At 43.4% G+C, this 17,914-nt stretch overlaps 1 protein-coding gene across 1 annotated transcript in view; it reads left to right on the top strand.

The window, feature by feature from the left end:
- Positions 1-745: 745 nt before the first annotated feature.
- RPP30 (ribonuclease P/MRP subunit p30) overlaps positions 746-17,914 on the top strand; it is a 23,671-nt gene continuing 6,502 nt past the window's right edge. Inside the window, exons 1-10 of the mRNA XM_068950087.1 lie at positions 746-972; positions 2,602-2,657; positions 2,959-3,015; positions 3,718-3,792; positions 4,281-4,352; positions 9,956-10,045; positions 12,202-12,318; positions 15,949-15,978; positions 16,367-16,404; positions 17,476-17,555. Coding sequence (XP_068806188.1) covers positions 891-972; positions 2,602-2,657; positions 2,959-3,015; positions 3,718-3,792; positions 4,281-4,352; positions 9,956-10,045; positions 12,202-12,318; positions 15,949-15,978; positions 16,367-16,404; positions 17,476-17,555 — 697 coding nt within the window. The 5' untranslated portion in view covers positions 746-890. The remainder of the gene's footprint in view (positions 973-2,601; positions 2,658-2,958; positions 3,016-3,717; positions 3,793-4,280; positions 4,353-9,955; positions 10,046-12,201; positions 12,319-15,948; positions 15,979-16,366; positions 16,405-17,475; positions 17,556-17,914) is intronic.

Genomic DNA, 17,914 nt, shown 5'->3' with positions numbered 1-17,914 from the left:
CTGAGTGCCTGCTGCAGTTAACGGCAGCCCGCTGGTAATTTCTCTCTTACCACTGTTACTAGACTTTGTAACTTATCAGACTGCAAGGCCGGAAACGTGCCAGCCAGGCACGACTGTTTCTTGCTTATCCATTGCAAATTGTGGGATCTTTGGGGGAGAAATGAGTTATGAGTCTCAAAGCATAGCTGGTGAAAACTGCACCAAGCTACAGTAAGCAGGGACTGACTGAGGATTTGGGAGCATCACTGCTTTTCCTTTGGTTAGCAGCAGCTTTCCCCAGTTAAGAATTTGGAGTTCGATACCCCACAGACTTTCTCTCATCAACCTTTAGTCCAGCTTGAAGAAAGCAAAGGCTTCTCCAGCCCGGGTGGAGGCCTTGGAAAACTACTTTAAAGTTGGAAAAGAGACCCAGTTTGCTGTCTGCACCCAAAAGAACAAAGGCAGTGATAATTACCACCCGTACTTTAACTATGCTGCTGATAAACCTTAGAATGAGATTTGTGGGTTTTGCAATAGCGCCACATAACTAACATGCATCCGACTTATGGATTTATAATCCCTCAGGCCTTTTGCCGTCTAGGGAAGCATCTCTTGACACGGCAGCTTTGGCGTTTATTTCTCATTTTGTTGGCTAAGATAGGAAAACCAAGACCTTTAAAGGAGTAGAAGGGCACACTTCCTGGCAGTCAGCCTCCAGCGGCGGCCTCGCTCGACTCGCCCGGTCGCACTTCCGTTGAGCGCGGTTCCTGCTCCGCCTAGCGGGTGCAGCGGGGCTGTCCGCCCCGCTCTGCGCCCAGCGCCGCCCAGCGCGCCGCCGGCCGACTACAAGCCCCAGCTGCCCCGAGCCCGCGGGGGTGGCGGCGGCAGGAGGAGCCCGCCCCGCGCGCGGCATGGCCGCCTTCGCGGACCTGAACGTGCCGCAGGGGCCGGACAAGAAGTGCGTGCAGAGCCTGCTGGAGGCCGCGGCGCGCTGTGAGTGCGGCAGCGGGGCGGCCCCGCGCGATGGCGGCCGGGGGGGGGGGGGCTGCGCTCGGCCGCGGCCCTGGCCCTGGCGGCGCCTGTGCCTGCGCCGGGCGACCCGCGGGGAGAGAGAGGGGCGGCAGCGGGCTCGGGTGGCCGCTGGAGGGTTGGGGAGGGAGGGGAGCGGGCGGGAACGGCGGCGGAAGCGCCCGCGGTGCTGGGCTCGGCGCGGGCCGGGCTTTGGGCAGAGGTGGCGCTCGTCGGGTCTCCCCCCCCCCCCGGCTGCTCTCTGCCCCCCGTGACTTGTGGCCCTCTACGCGGGCAGTGCCGAGGCTGGGGGTCTTCCCCAGGTTGCCTCCTGCCTTGCCAGCTGTCTGTCCCTGTCCCTGTCCCAGCGTAACGCTTGTCTTCCCCCCAACGCGTGGGCTCGTTTTCCGCCTCCGGCTTGTCCCGACTCTGAGTCTTCGCTCCGCGGAGCTGCTGCGGGTCCGGTTGCCCCCAGCCAGCGTGGGGCAGGTGGTTGGTCTTTGGCCAGCGTAGGCTCTTCCTCCTCCCCGCCGTTGAGTGAGGCCTTCTCTTTGGCTTGTCCACGCCGTTTTGAGCTTAAACCTTGCCTTCTAAGAGAATTGCCTCGCTCCCAGCTTTGTGTTTTCTGCAGTTCTAGCAAGTATCCTGAATGTCACTAACCATGTCCCTTAAAGAAAATAGTTAATAGGACGACGCTAGGACTAAAGCTTTGGAGACCCTGACTGGATGACTAATTGTTGATATTTGCTCTTAGTTTTCGAGCACTTTCTTGCTGACGTTAGAGCAGTTTCCTCTCTAACGTATTTTCCTAACTTGCTAACAAGGGTGGCCTTCGAGCCAGTGTCAGCAATCTTACTGAAGGTGGGCGAGATGGTGACGTCTTTCCAGTCTGTGCGCCTCTCCTGATCCAGGGGGAAGTTATTTTGGCTTGACGTAGCGTGTTCTTTAAAAGTCTGTGTTGACACCTAGCGGGAAACGAGCAGCCTGTAAGTGGAGATTAACGAACTTCAGTCAGCCTTGTCCCTTAGAAGAGCTCTAAGCTCACATCTGGCAGTGTGCACACGTGGGATTAGCGCGGCACCGTTGCCGTTCTTACGGTGCAGCTTCACAAAAACGTCAGAGATGCGTTTTTTCCTTTTTAAGCTGCCCGAGCTTGCTTAGGTGCGTAAGCCTGAGGCTCAGGCAGCCTCGCGGATGCGCAGAATTGGGAAGTGAAGATTGGCTTAAACCATTCCTAGCCTTACGCTCCTGAAGACATCATAGACTTGCCAGTTTACTTGAAGTCTAAGTGACACACAGGGCTGGCGTCTCCTGTATCTAATTCCGCCCTGGCCATGTGAACGGTCCTGCCCAAGTAATCGCTTGTGTCTGAAAAGCTCTGCCACTGAGTAAACGTTATTAAGACTGGGATGCGTTAAAAGGCAAACAGAATTTTGTGTTTTAAGACGCTCTTTTTGTGACTTAATCGCTAGAGAATTGTGATGTGGAAGGAAAATATGCATATCATTATTAATTTTGAGACATTTATGCGCTGAGCTTATCAGGCTTCTGTTTGGATTTGTTTCTATTAGTTTACTGGACAAAACATTCTTACAACCTGTTTGCCTTTTCTAGTGGGATATTCGACAGTTGCTCTTAATCATGTCATCGATTTTAAAGAAAAGAAACAGGTAACTTTTGTTGGGGTATTTGTTCTTAGTATGTTTTATTTTGTAAAACTACGTGGCTTATTACATGTTCCCAAATAGTTTTCTCTTTAGAACGCTTGTCTAGACGTATATACAAATGCCTCCGTTTGTGACAAAACTCCAATTGTATAATTCAGTATTACTGCATTGCGGTTGATATTTAGTATGGTCCATAAACTGTCCTTGGTAAATAGTTTTTTTTCTATGAAAACAACCTTTGTTTATATTCTAAATGCAATCCATTATATTTTGAATAATTTTCTTTCTTTGATTCCCTTTTAAGGAAATCGTCAAGCCAGTATCTCCTTCAGAGTTGTTTCCATCTTTGCCTGTTGTACAAGTATGTCAATCTACATTCCACCTACATATTCTAAGTTTTATGTTTTTACCTTGGTGTGTTAGTGTATGCAATTTTGTGTATTACATGTTAATCAAAAAAGAGAAAATTTTCCATTGCTTAATTGTTAAAACCCCCAACATTAGAAGCATTAGGCACTCGCTTTAGATGACACTCTAGTTTTTAATTTTATAAATGATTTTAAAAGTTGTTTGATGTGGATTTAAGCTTCTTGTAGTTGAATAATTATAGTGTAGCACTTGAAACAAAAGAGTCTTGAGTTCTGGAAATGGCTTCCTGGTTTTGTTGGAGCAAGATCTTAATATAATAAACCAAGGCTATATTTCAAATCACTGACATGTTAATTCAGGAGTTACTTTTGCTCACACTTGTAGCCAGCCTGGGCAAGCATAGTGGAATTAACAAAACGTGCTCATTTTTTCTGTCTATTTATTTAAGTATTTCTTTCAGTTCACCCTTTCTCAAAGAAATGCTGTAAGTCCTTCTTTCTGAAGGGCGGATGTGATACTGAACAGATCACTGTAAAACAATAAAAATAAAATGTAACTACAGACTTCTAGAAAATTAGTATAGGCAAGCATATGAGCAAGGCACCATTTTCTCTGTAAAGCAAACAGGATGAAATTCACCATAAATTTTTGCTTTGCAGCTCTTAAAGACTTTTGTATTATTTCTTCTTTGTAGGGGACATCTAAACGAATTAAAGTCTTAAACCGGCTAACACTTGTTGTTTCTGATCCTTCCCATTGTAATCTCTTGGTAAGTATATTCAGTGTATTAATTTTCTGAATTCTGTTTCCTCTCCCCTGCAAAACTTCCAAAGTTTCATTCTTTCTTTGGGAAGAAGTTCATGGATTTCATAGGACACTTATCACTGATTTTCTCAGACTGCATCTTTAGAAGGTAATGTGATCATGAAGAGATGCAGACTTGAATCTAGAATGCAAGAATCTAAAATTCCTGATGAGAATGCCATGAGAAAGCCCTGCAATTTTTGACATTACTAAGTCGAAAAGTGGGAGTGCTTAACTAGGTGGATGGGACAAGCTTCAAAATGACCTCAGAGAACTGCTCACATCAGAGACCTACCGTGTAAAATTGTTAGACTCATTGGATGATTATTGGCTTTGCTTTAGTACTAGAAAATGGAAAAGTAATATTTCTTCTCGTTACTTTGGTCGTAATCATTGTGCATATGTTTGGCATCTGCCAGAAGTCAAAGTACTAATTGTTTCTTCCTTTTGTAGAGATCAACATCTACAAATATAAGGTTATATGACATCATAGCAGTATTTCCTAAGACTGAGAAACTGTTCCATGTAAGTACAATCATCTCTGTTTTTTTTTTTTTATTGGTAGTGCCAGTGCTATAATAATGTTAAGTGCTTTGGGCTAGTCCAAGTACGTGTTATGTTTTTGATTTCACTTCCTGTTTTTTTACAGGCCTGTGTGTCATGGGACTAATTAAACAGCATTGGCTCCTTGGTTAGTTCACAACCTAAAAAAGTTATGAGGGATTGCAGGAGGGCACAAGGCGTTAAGGTGGCTGGTTAAGGTCTGAAACATCTGCCTTGTCATTGGAGTTGTATGCGCTTGCTTTGTGGTGTCCTTTATGTCTTGTACTGAAACTGAGAGCAAGCATCAAACATCAGTTTGTTGAAGTTATCAGCATTTAGAAAAGTTGTCTTGAACTGTTTAACTTTCCAAGCTCTGACAGCTTCCCCAAAACGTGTTTGCTATCTTCTGCTAGCACTACTTGTTTCTCTCCGAAATGCTGGGGAAAATGAGCAACTCTAAAAGCAGAACTGAAGTGGTTCTGAGGTTTGCTCTCTTTGTTTTACAGTCTTAGGTCTTCTTTTGGAAGTTCATCCAAATGATTGCAGGACTGGGATTTCCATTTTTGTTTTGTTTTGACTGTTTTGGACACTCGGGCTGAGTGAGGAAAAACTTGACTTGTATAACTTCATGATATGTGTTCGTTACTTTGCCTGCCAAGAAAAACACTGAAGCTGTACAAAAGTAGAGCGGCCTTAGGGAAATATGTGAAGGGGATATGGTCATTTTCTCACCTGCATTTTATCCTGGCAGTTCAGAGGAAACCTTCAACTGAAAACCATCTCCAAAATGTTTGCAAGTTTTTGAACATTTTGCTATATCAGTCTTAACCAAACAGATGCTGGGGTGTGTAGCAGTGGAAGTGCTCTGAGTGTGCTCGTGAGAGGAAGCTGTGAACATGAATCGTTCTCAAAACCTTAGTTAGGACTTATCTGTGACAGTTAGCCCAAGATCATTGCTTCTCATGTGGGTTTGCCTCAATAGAAATCCAGGTGTTTTGAGCAAAAAAATAACAAATACTCTTATCACTCCTGTGGTCTTAGAAAAGCAGAGTCTTTAAGTGCGTTTGACCACAACTAGTATGGTCTAGTTCTGGTGCTTGACTGAAGAAGCCTTACACATTTACTGTTTAGAGCTGATACCTAAGTATAATGATGTGCAGAAATTCTTCAGTGTTTACTGACAGCACCAAGCATCATATTGGCTTCTAACTTTTAGCCATAGCTCCTTTATCGTGAATAGATCTTTCCTGCCAGAAAAAGTTCTTAGTTTTAAAACACTACCCAGGGAAGAATAATCACAACTCAGCTTGGTGGGTGATAGGTGTTCACTATCTCCCTGTATCTCCTATTTTTAATTACACTATTCTTGCATACTCAGGAACAGCTGCTGTGAGTGATTTGATCAAGCTGAGCATCTGAAGCAAGTCAAGCTTTTTGTCAAAATGTTTTTCCCACAAAAAATAAGTGGTGTGTTTGACCTGTTGCAAGCTCATAAATAATCTTATTAACTCTGAATTGGAAGAGTAGGTGGAAGTGTCCCACCTCTGTTAGCCTTGGCAGGCAGCTAGCAGACTTGCAGTTTAAAGCAGTCTGAAGAAGGCATTGGGATACTAAAAGCAAGTATGAATCTCTTTGGAGGAATGCCAGCATTTAACTCTCAAAGAGAGCTTGTCAATATTGAAGTGAGTCTATCTTCTTAAAACAAGTTAAAGCTACTTTCTAATACTGCTAAATACCTATTTTGACGTATTAAAATCATATTCTCCGGTTTGGTTTTTCTAAACTACTTCCTCTCCTTTTTGAAGAATTCATCCAAATAAGAGCTTGTCAAAATAAAGTATAGCCAGGGTCTATACAAAAGTCTTCAGCATAAGAATTCAGGCATTAATTGGAACAATTACAGAATAACAAAACTCATTTCTTACTAATTCTTTTCCCATTGTAAGATTTTTGGGCACTCTTGGGGGTTCGAAAGACTCGAATAGTTGTGAAAGAGGCTTTCTGCAGCTACTCTCAAGATCTTTCTTTTGGGCTCTGCTGCATAAAATTAAGGTTGTGGGTTCACGTGCAGCTGAACTGACTGAATAACTTGAATGAGGGAGACTGACAAAGAAGGGCAGGAAGAAGCCACTCGTTGCCTTCTCACTGAACTCATCTAAGTGAGTTCAATCAGTTCGTTGTGTGTTTAAGGAGCACCTGAAGCCAGTTCAAGGTAAACAGCAGGAGCGTGCTGCCAGGTTTGGGGGAATGGCAGGGGCTGTCACTTAAGGGTGAGTGTCTTTTATTTTCAAGCCATACCGTGAGTTCTGCTGCTGCAGTTAGATGTTCAGCTGCACCGATGTCTGAGTTAGCATATTCCCTGCCCTCAGCCTCTTGTTCCTGCATGTCCCCATCTGCTCTGCTTGTGTGGCTGTTTGCTCAGCTGCATGGCAGTTTGGTTAGAGGAACTGCTTTTCAGCTGAAAAGTAACCGTAATTTTTGCCAAGTTGTTTTTCAGATAGTTCTGCTCTCCTCCCATCCTAACTCGGCATTCAGTCACACACACAGTTGTTCTAGCACAAATAAGAGGATGGCTGTGCTCTGGGCGGTCTGGCGCAGATAGCGACTGCTTAAGTTGCCGCTCTCGCAGGTGACAGACCTGTCAGGAAGGAAACAGGGTTGTCCATGAGACCATCTTCATATCTTCCATCCTGGCAACACTTTACTTTGGGGAGGAAGCCCAAGCATGTCTCTTGCAAACTGCATGAGGCAAAAGACTTCATTGTTGCATGCTCAGATTTAGAGTGTATTTGTATGTCTGTCCTCTGTTTAAAGCTTCTAGGTTTTCTAAGTCTCCATGGAGAATTGTGTTAAGTTTTTAGAGGTATCAACAGGAAGATTCTGAATCACGTAGATGAGATCACACAGGAGAGTATCGGTATATACTTCTTGCTCTTGCAGTTCGTGGATCTTTTGATATTAAGGATAAAGCCTTTTGGTGTGGGTCTTGTAGCACAAATTAAGTGTGTATTTTAAAATTGTTGGTAACTACATTACCTAAAGAGCATCTTCTTTCTCACAAGAACTTTGCATTTGAATTATTCTCCACAGAACAAGGTTTTTCATATGTTTGTGAGAGAAATGTGTGATCAGTGGAGATGCGCTCTAATTTTAACATGGCCTAAAAAATTCTGTGCCCTCTTGTCGTGAGCCGGGGAAACTTTCCTGTGTCTGAGAGGGGCAGTGCTGTGTAGTGAGAGATGTGCTCAAATTCCCAAATAATTTATATCCTCAGGGATATGATGAAGCTGTGGTTGCCAAGATAATAGCAGAACATGCTGCTGCTTTACATCTTCCAAGAGAACTGTTTTGGTCTCCAGCTGGAATGCCCACTCTGTGCCCGGTATTAAGATCAATTGTCTGCTGCTTTAAAAAAAAAAAAAAAAACTTTTAAAGATTTCTAACTATTCTAATCATTTTAGGTAGTTATGCCTGCTCTTCATAGACAATTAGCAGATCACCAAAATCTAAAAAAACTTACTTATATAATTGTACATATAGATGTACTGCAAAGCCAAATTTCTATGTTTACTCATAAATAGTTTGCCAAAGCAAAGCCAGCTGTCTTCAGCCTGTCCAAGCACCAGTGAATTTATTCTGGCTGTCTGCAGTTCCCACCAGATGGGGCTCTTGCCCACGGTGAAGCCAAAGACGAGCGCTGCTGTGCGTGACTGCTGCATATTGTTTTCTGCATGACTGCTGCATATTGTTTTCTGCATAAATTTGTTGCCCTTCAGACCCTTTCAGCAGGCTGGGTAACCTGCCTCTGTGTGTGAGACTTGTCCAGGAGCCAAAGGTAGGCTGAGCACGGGAGTGTTTGGAGAAATCTCCTCTCCAACTTTCCTTAGAGCTCAGGAATTCCTCCTTATGGGGAAGTGTGACTGTTAATTTTGTTTCTCCTCGGTGGTGTTTTCTGAAATGTTCTTGTCACTGGTATCCTGAAGATACACTGGCATTTAGGTCACTCCCTTCCTTCCCACTGTGGTTAATTTGCAAAATGGAAAAGAGTTTTCCAGCATTTCTTGACCTGATTAGGAAGGCTTTTTTTCTCATGACACAGTGTGACTTATGTGCTCCTGGTTTGTATTCTTGTTTTCCTTCATTTGGGTTTTTTTCTCTTTCTGTATATCCTGTGGCCTCACCAACATCTTTTCTAGGACGTGACTCAGAGCTATCTGCTTTGTGTGTGTTCCTGTGAATCACCTCTGTCCAGATGGTAATTTGTACTATCCATAAGCAAAGAAATTAAACTGGCTACAGTTGAGCCAAACTTGCATCAAGTTAGACTTGCGTTTAGAGTAGATTCAAATTGTGCCCCACCTAGCGGAGTTGGTAAAGGTAAGGCATGAAGATAAAGTTTAGTTTGAATGGCCTAGCAGAGTCAGGTTTAACATCAATATGCTTGTGGTTTGCTGTGTGTGAATTCGCCACGTATGTGCTGTGGGCCTCTTGTCCAGGAGGGAGCGCTATCAACAGCAGAGAAACATTCCCAAAGCTGGGCCTCTGCTCTCATCTTCATCTGAATTTCTTGTGAACTGGTAAAAGACTAGTTTGCAAAGCCATAGCCAGACCTGCAATAGAGCACAGTCCTTGCGGCCCAGGCCTTGGGTTGCCCTGCAACCCCGTCTGCTTTCATGCTGGTGCAAGGAGGGATGAATGGTTGGCAACTGGCCCAGGTGTAGTTGCTGGCAGGTTTCTGAATGCAGATTTCCCCTACAAATAGAAAATTCCTTTTGAACAGCCCACTTTATCTTCTTTGTTACCGTGCTGCTTATAGAAATTAATCTGGTCCTGTGTAATCATCTTTACAGGATAGGCATATATAATTCATACAAGTCTTGTGTGCATGAGATTATATGTAAATCAAGGGCTCCCTTTTGTGTGCCCTTAGTTTTCTCTGTATGTCAGCGTGGAGAGCCCCACCCTTTGTTCACTTCTTCTTTCTTTTAACAGAGGGTGTAAATTGTGGGGTGAATTCAAAGCTAAGCTTTCAAACTATGACCTTAGGTGCACAGCCTGAGACTCTTCCAGAGACCGGGCTTTCAGAAAGGGTTGTGCGTTTTCCCCCTACTGCAGAAAGCAGGGCCCCATGAATCGCCCTGCAGCATGGGGCATGTGGCACTGCTGGAATTAGAGAATGATGGGATAAGGAACGCTTCCCAAACTGTTCCTTCTGTAAATAGGGCTTGTCCTTCATTAGTCACGAGTTATTTTCCCAAGAGCCAGCATTGTTTTTACATGTCCTATATCAGGTAAGAACAGAGCAGTAAGTCATGCCTTTAAGTTAGTGATTATTTTATTGGAAAAGTAGTTTTGTAAATTAGGGCAGGTTTGGGTTTTAAACGCTCCATGCACTCAAACTGTGCACCTGTACCTCTGCTCTTTTATTAGCATACCTGCAAGACATATAGCACCTCTTTGTTTTAAAACTGAACTCACCCTGGAGAGACATGTCCTGCATTAAGAAATTAAGGATATCAGTGCACCTAAAGTTGCTTGCACATTTTTGACATATCTAATAACCTGCTTGTGTTTCTTTGCTGTAGATTGCTTGCACAACTCTAGATGTGGATCTGGTATGCATAAATGTAACAGAAAAGCTGCCATTCTACTTCCGAAGACCCCCTGTGAACGTGGTAAATTTACATCTACATTGTTTTCTTGCTATTAAATTCTGTATTTAGTGTCAGTCTGAGCTGAATTCCCTACAATTTCCCTCCCACCATTCCCATCCAAGTGATTCTTTTATTTTCTTGCATAATGTCTAGCACTGTTTTAAATGTCCTTCACTTCAAGGCCTCCACTGCAGCATTTAACATGCAATGATGTATTTTCTTTCTCTTTCTCCTTCTTGTCCCTCACTTATGAAGGCAGAAGTGGTCTTCCCAGGGAATGGGAACAGAGCCTTCAGGCCAGTGCTATACTAAGCAGTGAGATTTGGTATGATTGCTGACCAAGCTGCCTCCCAAACCAGAAATCATGTAGCTATGTCAGAGTAGATAGCCCGCCTATTTGTAAGATAGAAGAACATGAATGACAGTGTTAATTTGAGAAAGGGATGTTGTGCCAGTTATTTGGAGAGCAACTGTATTGAATCCATACTTAGACAAAATAGTATCTTAGCAAATGAACCCAATGTAGAATTGCTAAATATTTGCTGTGGCGCACAAGTTGATTTTAAAACAGTGCATCAGCTGTAGATCAAGTATTTTAATACAATTCTGGCCTACTGTTGGTGGTTTGTCAGAAAACTTAATTTGAACATGCTCTTAAGTGAAATATTTTTCTTCTGAGTGTGTATCAAGGTCCATTGTACCTGGGGATTCATGGCTGATACAGTCATTGGTGCATAAAAATTGAAATTTGGAGTTGACTAGAAATCCTATTTCCCCTTCTATAGAGAAAATTTAACATAGAATAATAATTTAAAAAAAAAAACATAGAATTAATCCTGAAACAGAACGAAAGTAATATCTTGGAATTTACAACAGACCAGGAATTTCAGCATTTCGTTTAGGATAAAAATTGTACATGAAGTGTTATTTGAAACTACCCTAGGTGCCTGAAACTCCAGCAGTTGACCCAGGTGAGGAGCTAGGTGGTCAAGAGGCACCTGAATCACTGTATTTAGAGATATTTTCCTCACAAGCTACTCCTCAGCTTCCACGCTCTCAGCTTCAAGTCAGTCTATCTGTCAGACTGGTTTTGTGCTTCCTGGGGTAATCAGTCTAGATTGCTGTGATACCAGACAGACCGATTGGCAGGCAGCCAGAGCACTGGGGATGAAGTTAAAAATCTGCTTGGTTTGAAACTAGTTGAAACTGGTGTACTGCCATTACCTGTTTTGGTTTGATAAATTCAGGCTTTTCTTCTTGATGGAAGATGTCACACCAGCTCTACGTAAAACATTTGGTGTGTATATAACTTCTGTTCCGCATGCATGCAGATTTTCTGCATGAATGGTAGCTGAATTAATTACATCTATATTCAGTTACTGGGCTCTCTTAACAGTATTAACACTACTGTATTTTTGTTTTAATAATATGAATATAAAGCATAGAGCAACATTTCAGGCAAATTTAGTATAGACCATGGAACAGGATCTCCTAGCTTTGAACTGTGTCTCTATCACCAACTCACTGTATATCCTATGGCAAGTTACCTAACTTTCTTCTGTGTGTTAGCAAAAACAACAATATTAGGCTTTTGGTGAGGTGTTTTGACAGGTAGCAAAGGATTTTAAAGCAACTGGAAGTGTATTAATTCTTACTGTTTGGTAACTCTGAGGACCTACTGTTCTTCGAAAGTTGTCACAAATAGCACAGTGTCCTGTGGGACAGGAGAGAAGGGACCTCATTGTTGCTTTTCTGCAAGGGCAAATTCTTCATTTGCAAGACGTGGATGTGGTGGGAAATGGTGATCCTTATGGGAAGCTGTGAGGCTAGAGGAGGAGCATCCTGAAAATGTCCAGATTTGTTTTTGGCCAAAGTGATTATCCTTCTCCTCATCACTGTGATTATGGAAAGCCAATTACAACTAATAGGTAAATAGGTAGATGGCATTTCTTCATTTATCCAACAGCCAAAGATTCAAGTGCACATACCCGGTGTACAGTGAAATATCCTTTTTTACCTTTCCTGCTGTGCAGTGTTTCTGTTAGAACAATTTTGCCTTCATTTTTTCATATACAGTATAGTTACAATGAGAATAAGCTGCATCAATAATAGACAGCAGTTGTTAGATTGTTATGCTTCTTTCCTTTTGATTTTTGATCACCTTCTTTCATGCGAAGGCGATAGATCGAGGCATTTACTTTGAACTTCTTTACACGCCTGCCATCAAAGACTCCACAATGAGAAGATACACAATTTCAAATGCGATCAGCCTGATGCAGATCTGCAAAGGAAAGGTAAGCTCTCAAAGTGAAAGCAAGCTAATTAATTCAGTTCAGATTCTTCTGGAGTTGTACAGGCTGAGCCATTTTAAATGAGTTTGATGCTGGGGTTTCTGAACCTGTGACTGAACCTTTGCCGACTAATACAAGCAAGCAATTATTCTGGCTGCAGATATTTCCAGCCATGCACCACTGCACGCTTTCTTGTTAAGTAGTCAAGTTGCTGGGTTCTTTTTTCAGAACAGCCTATCCATTATCATGGTATGTAGTACTGGAAACAAAAGGAAAAAAATAAGTCCCAGAGATCTAAGGTTTGCACTAGAACTGAAATTTATGCATCTATTTAAAAGTTCACATTTCAAATTTCTGATTGGCCAAAAGCTTTTTTTTTTTTTTTTTTTTTGACAGAGAGGGAGAGTATACCTTGAATAAGGGAAAAAAATTAGCAAGAGAAAGATAGAAGTCTTTTTTTGTTAAATTGTTAGTAAATTCCCAGTGTACAAAACAGACCCCACAGCTAGCTGGCTGTAAGCCAGAGCTTTGCTGCAGTCAGATCAGCTGCATTCTTCCCTGCTACTGAAACCAAGGGAAGAAGTAATGCTTGCAGCTGGGATGTCTGTACTCCATTGCTTTCATACCTTACCTCCTCTCGCGCTAGGCTGCCTGTCATGTGGGTCCTCTTGGGCTATGTGTTTTTAACAGGGAAGCATATCAGAACACATAACTGAGTTAAAAGGGATTGTAGCTCCACCACCATTTTTTTAAAAGGCCTTAACTCTGCTTAGCTAGTCCAGAGAAGCCAAAACTGCACTGCTCAGCAGGTCTAGTCTGAAGGGGGATATAGAGTTTGGGAGGTGCAAATAAAGGGAGACACGTTGTTATCACAGTTACCCTCAGACACTATGGCCTATTTTATAGGAGAGAGAGGAGGGGTTCAAATAGATAAATTCCCTTGGCGCGACAGGGTAAAATGAGTAGTACTTGCGTGGCCTTTGCTGAGAAGCCCAGCTCTGGTAGTTAATCATGCAAAATAGTGACTCGGAGACGAGGCACGTACACACAAAAACCTTTCCTTTGGGATTCCTTTATGCCAGTACTCCTGTTTCCTCTGTGCAGTTACAGATGCGTTCCTCGTGCAGTTGTTGATATGGGTAGCAAAAGTTGTGGTAACCTCACAAACAGAGGAGCAAGTGACGTTTAACCTGTGCACAGAGTGCCCTTCTTTTCTGTGTGTGTCAACCTAGTACATCATTTATGCCTGGAGGGTAAATTGGCTGGAGCTGAGCACAACAATTTGTTGTTAGGCAGTGGAAAAGTTGGGAATGGACTGCTAGTTTGCCTCTTTTTTTTTTTTTTTCTTTTTGCCTCCAGTTTCAGTTACCTGGTGGGCCAGCAGAGATGATTATTAGCCCTTACTGACAGTTTCTCTCGCTCTGTCAGTTAAGTAAAAGCCCTTTCTATGGAGATGTGGTGTGGCTAGTCCATAGGTGGCTGGCATTAGCGCCTGGCTTGCAGCTCTAGCCTTCTGCTACCTAAAGTTGCTGAGTTCTTGGTGGCTTTTGGATTCTTTTGTTCTCTTCTGTTGTAGTAGGGCAGAGAAAATTCCAGAAACTTACCGAGGTCCTCGGGGCTGGCCTCAAACTCGCTCCCTAAAACAAGCTAAAATGTGTGTGGAATGAGGGAGGGACTCGCCAGACAGAGACATGGGTATCCACGGTCCTCCCACCTCTCATGTTTTGGTAACTGAGCATGGATACCGTGCCCAGAGCAGTGTACTGAACAGCTGCTTCCCGCTTTACCTGAGGAGATAGTATTTTGCCTTTGAGTTCTTCCCTTTAACCTTTCCCAGTGGATTTGCCTTTGCCTGTTCCTCCTTCATTCTCCAGCAGTACTTCTCCTGCCTGCTCTTGTCTCCTTCTCCCTTCTTTCTCGTCCCCTAATTGGAAGCCAGTTGCTTTTGAATCTGCCAGAGCCCGTCTCCGACGCACAGCAGCGATCCTGTGCGGGCTCAGCACAGCTCGCAGAGCCGCTCTGGGAGCGTTGCTGAGCCTGGAAGATGGGCGTTGGTTGCTGCAGCTCAGCACAGGAGACTTAGATTTTCCCAATGAGCGCTTGCAGTCAGCACTGCTGAAGCTCAAAATCACCCTTGGGATCCACAGTGCAGTTGTTTTAAAGGTGAACTGTGTGGAAAGAAGTGTTCTAAGCTTCATCATGATATGTGCTGCTAAGTCACTTTAATGTATGTATTACTTCTGCTTATGCTTTTCCTTATGCTGAGGCAGAGTTGTCTTGTCCTGCGCTTTCCTCCTCAGGACGTGAGGAAACCTTGGGCATAGTGTGAACAGTGCATTTCCATGCAAATAGCTCTTGCAGTTTGAGTTCCAGCTGTGCACATAGCATTTTCTTCCAATGTCTGCCTTGGTCTTTGTGCTGGGGAGGTGCAAGGACAAGCAAAGCAGTGCAGGGCAAGAATCAAAGGCCCCACCTTGTAACCGGAGGAGGTGTGGTGTGTTGGTGGTGCTGATGTCAGAGGGAAAATCTTTTGCTGCCTCGCTACCACTTCTCATTCCCACCCGCTCAAGCAGGAATTCCCAAAGCCTTTTATTCAGTGTAATAAAAGGTGCAAGTAAATCTTGCTTTTGCTGCAGATTGAAGTTTCTACCTGTGCAAAACAGTTTCCCCCGGGTGAGCATCCTTGGAGGATTACCATTGCTGGCAGCTGAGCTGCCATATCTGTGAGCCCCTGAGCAGTCACATACCTCTTCTGTAGAAACCCGTTGGGAGAGAAGAAGGGAGAAGGGCTTTTCTTCGCCCAGTGATTTTCATGGGGGTGGCAGTGTTGAGGGGAGCATGTGTATGGTGTGAATTGGCTTAACTGCAGTCGCTTTTAACCAGTGTGAGTATGATGAGAGCCTACATGGATGCTGAAGCCGGGATTGTACTGCAACACAAAGAGTAGGCTGAAAATTTGGGAGCGCGAAGCTCTCTGAAGGCACAATCTGTAAGCCTCTCCTGGGATGTGCTGGACTCCTAAATCCATGTCTGTTACAGCTCACCTTGAGTTGTCATTTGTGTGTGGCCATGCGTGCCTTCCTCGGGGTGATGCTCAGCAGATGTCCTGTGGCCTATGGCCCTTGAGGGGCAGTAAGGGCACAAGGCTCCTTGTCTCTTTAGATAGTGTAGATAAAATGGGGCACTTCTTAACACAATGCGTGTAACTGCATTTCTTCTTTACCCTTTATGTGAAGTCCTTTTAAAGTCCACTATAAAAGATACAGGTTCATGAGTGCTTACTTAATACCAGCACTTTGGGATTTATGCTTCTTAGCCTGTCCACCTGGCAGGTGCATTGCTTATTCAGCTCACATCTGTCAGTGAGAGATCTGTAACTGCAGGGGGACACTTGTCCCTGTGGCCCTCTTTCTGCAGGGAAAGGGGAGGTTGCTTGGGTTTATTCATTCCCACAAACTAAGGTCCACGCTCTGCTACAGTTCACCTAAGCTGGGGGCAGCAGCTCTTTTCTAGCAGTTAATTGGGCTGTGAGCCTGAACTTCAGGTAATGCTCATAAAAGTCCTTGCTGCCTGAACTTTTCCACTTATTGATGCCATTTGACAGATGAACATTTATGCTCTTTTGTTTTCCAGAACATTGTTATGTCTAGTGCGGCTGAAAGGGTAAGTCCTAGATTTTTGTTAATAGCAAAAAAATTTGAGGATTTAGTTTTAGCTGAGGACAAAATATTTATATGTTTAATATATAAATTTTAAATATAATTGCCATCTTATTTCTTATATTTTTAGTCAGTCCGTGTTACCAAAGAATCGTGTTGCCTTTTTTTGTTGTCATTGTATTTTCTGTGGCAGTTTTCTCCCAGGTGGGGATTCTATTTTCCCAGTCTTTTCTTGATCTCCCAGTGCATCTTCAGCAGCTTGCTGTTACATAATGTTTAATCTTGCGTTTCTGGCTTTTTGGTTCTCCAAATAGTCATGTCCTGCATGCTTACGCTCTCCCAGTCTTTGGGAGAGTGCATGTGTGCATCCAGCCTTTTTTGTTCTGTTTTAGCCTTTAGAACTACGAGGTCCTTACGACGTAGCTAATCTGTATCCTTTTTTCAAGTCGAAGACAGCAATTAATCTGAACTTTCACATGTTGTTATTGGTTTTGAAATACTTCCATCCTTTATGCTCCTTGAACTTTACACAGTAATGCTTGTTGCTGACCCCTTCCTTGAAGCAGGGCTCGGAGTGGGCATGGAAGGAGCAACAGATCTTGGTCATGGAGTAGCATAAGCAGTCACTATAAATAGTAATGTTTGAGTACAGGTACAGATCTTGACATTTTTGTGGGTGTAAATGCAGTAATGAGTAACACACATAATCATAGATCTTTAAATAAAGAGCAACAAAATTTTATGGACCAAAGGAGAAATTTGGATAGGGTAAGTTCCTATCTTAGTGCTGGTTACGTCTGTTCTTAATTTTTTTTCAGTCCTCCATTATGTATGTGCTGTTCAGTCCGGGCCTGCCTTCTAGAAACCGAGGAAAGGGCCCTTTCTTCCCTTATTTGAGGAGTTTAGATGCACTGTTACTCCTCTTTCCCCCACCCCGAACGTGGGTCTGGAATGTCCCCTGAAGGGGAGGAGCGTGCTCTGAATCGTGAGAACTGCGTGGGAGGGTGCGTGGGCTGGAAGAACTTTACGCACAAAGTTTCCTTCCCTGTTAAAAGAGAGCAGTCAGGCTCAACCCAAATTAGCATACCTGGTTTTGATGTCATCCATATAAAGGTGGCTGGGAATTTTTCAACAGAATGTTTTTGTGTCAAAACATGCCCTTTCCCACAAAACTGAAACTTTCAGTGGGATAGTTCTTTACTTGATTGTACACATAAGAAATGTTCTTATGTTGATGGACTTGTGTTTTCAAAATGACAGCTGCCTATCTGGAAAAAAGCAGCATTGACAAGAGGCTTCCAGGGGAGCTGCTGGGAAATTTCAGCCAGGAGAATGGGGTGCCTCAGTTCTCTGCCTCTGGGTAACCTTATGCAAAGTGTCACTTGGATCTGCAGCTTTGCTAATTCACAGTTGTCTTGAATAAGCAAACTTATCCTACAGACAGACTTCCTTAGTCTGTTTGCTCCTTTCTGTACGTTTTGATCCTGAACGAAGGTGGCAGAGGTTTGCTGTTTGGCATGTCAGAAAGCGATGCCAAGGCAGCTGTGTCTACCAACTGCAGAGCCACCCTGCTTCATGGAGGTAAGTGAAAAGCATATATGAAACCCTTTCTCTAAGTGACACTTGCATTTTTTAAAGTAAGTTCATACTGATGCGTATTTTTAAAAGGTCTGAGACCTTATAGAGCCAGCTTGGGATTTTATTTTTGTCCAAGTCATGAAGAGGAGCTTGTATAGCAAGGTTTTTTCTTTTCCCTTGTTGCCATGTTAGCAAATCAGTGAATTAATGATGCTGTCTGTACTGGAGTACTCTCTAACCATGTTAAACAGACTTATTAGCCATTTAGCCAAAACACAGGTCTGCCTGTTATGCTGCATACTGAAAATATCACTTGTTTCAGAAAGGGTTGAATACTGATCTCAATGAGATCAGCAGAAACT

Source organism: Struthio camelus, chromosome 7 (genome assembly GCF_040807025.1).
Source record: "Struthio camelus isolate bStrCam1 chromosome 7, bStrCam1.hap1, whole genome shotgun sequence".
Classification (NCBI taxonomy): domain Eukaryota; kingdom Metazoa; phylum Chordata; class Aves; order Struthioniformes; family Struthionidae; genus Struthio; species Struthio camelus.
Note: the sequence above shows the minus strand (reverse complement) of the source record. Positions and strands in the feature narration are given on the sequence as shown.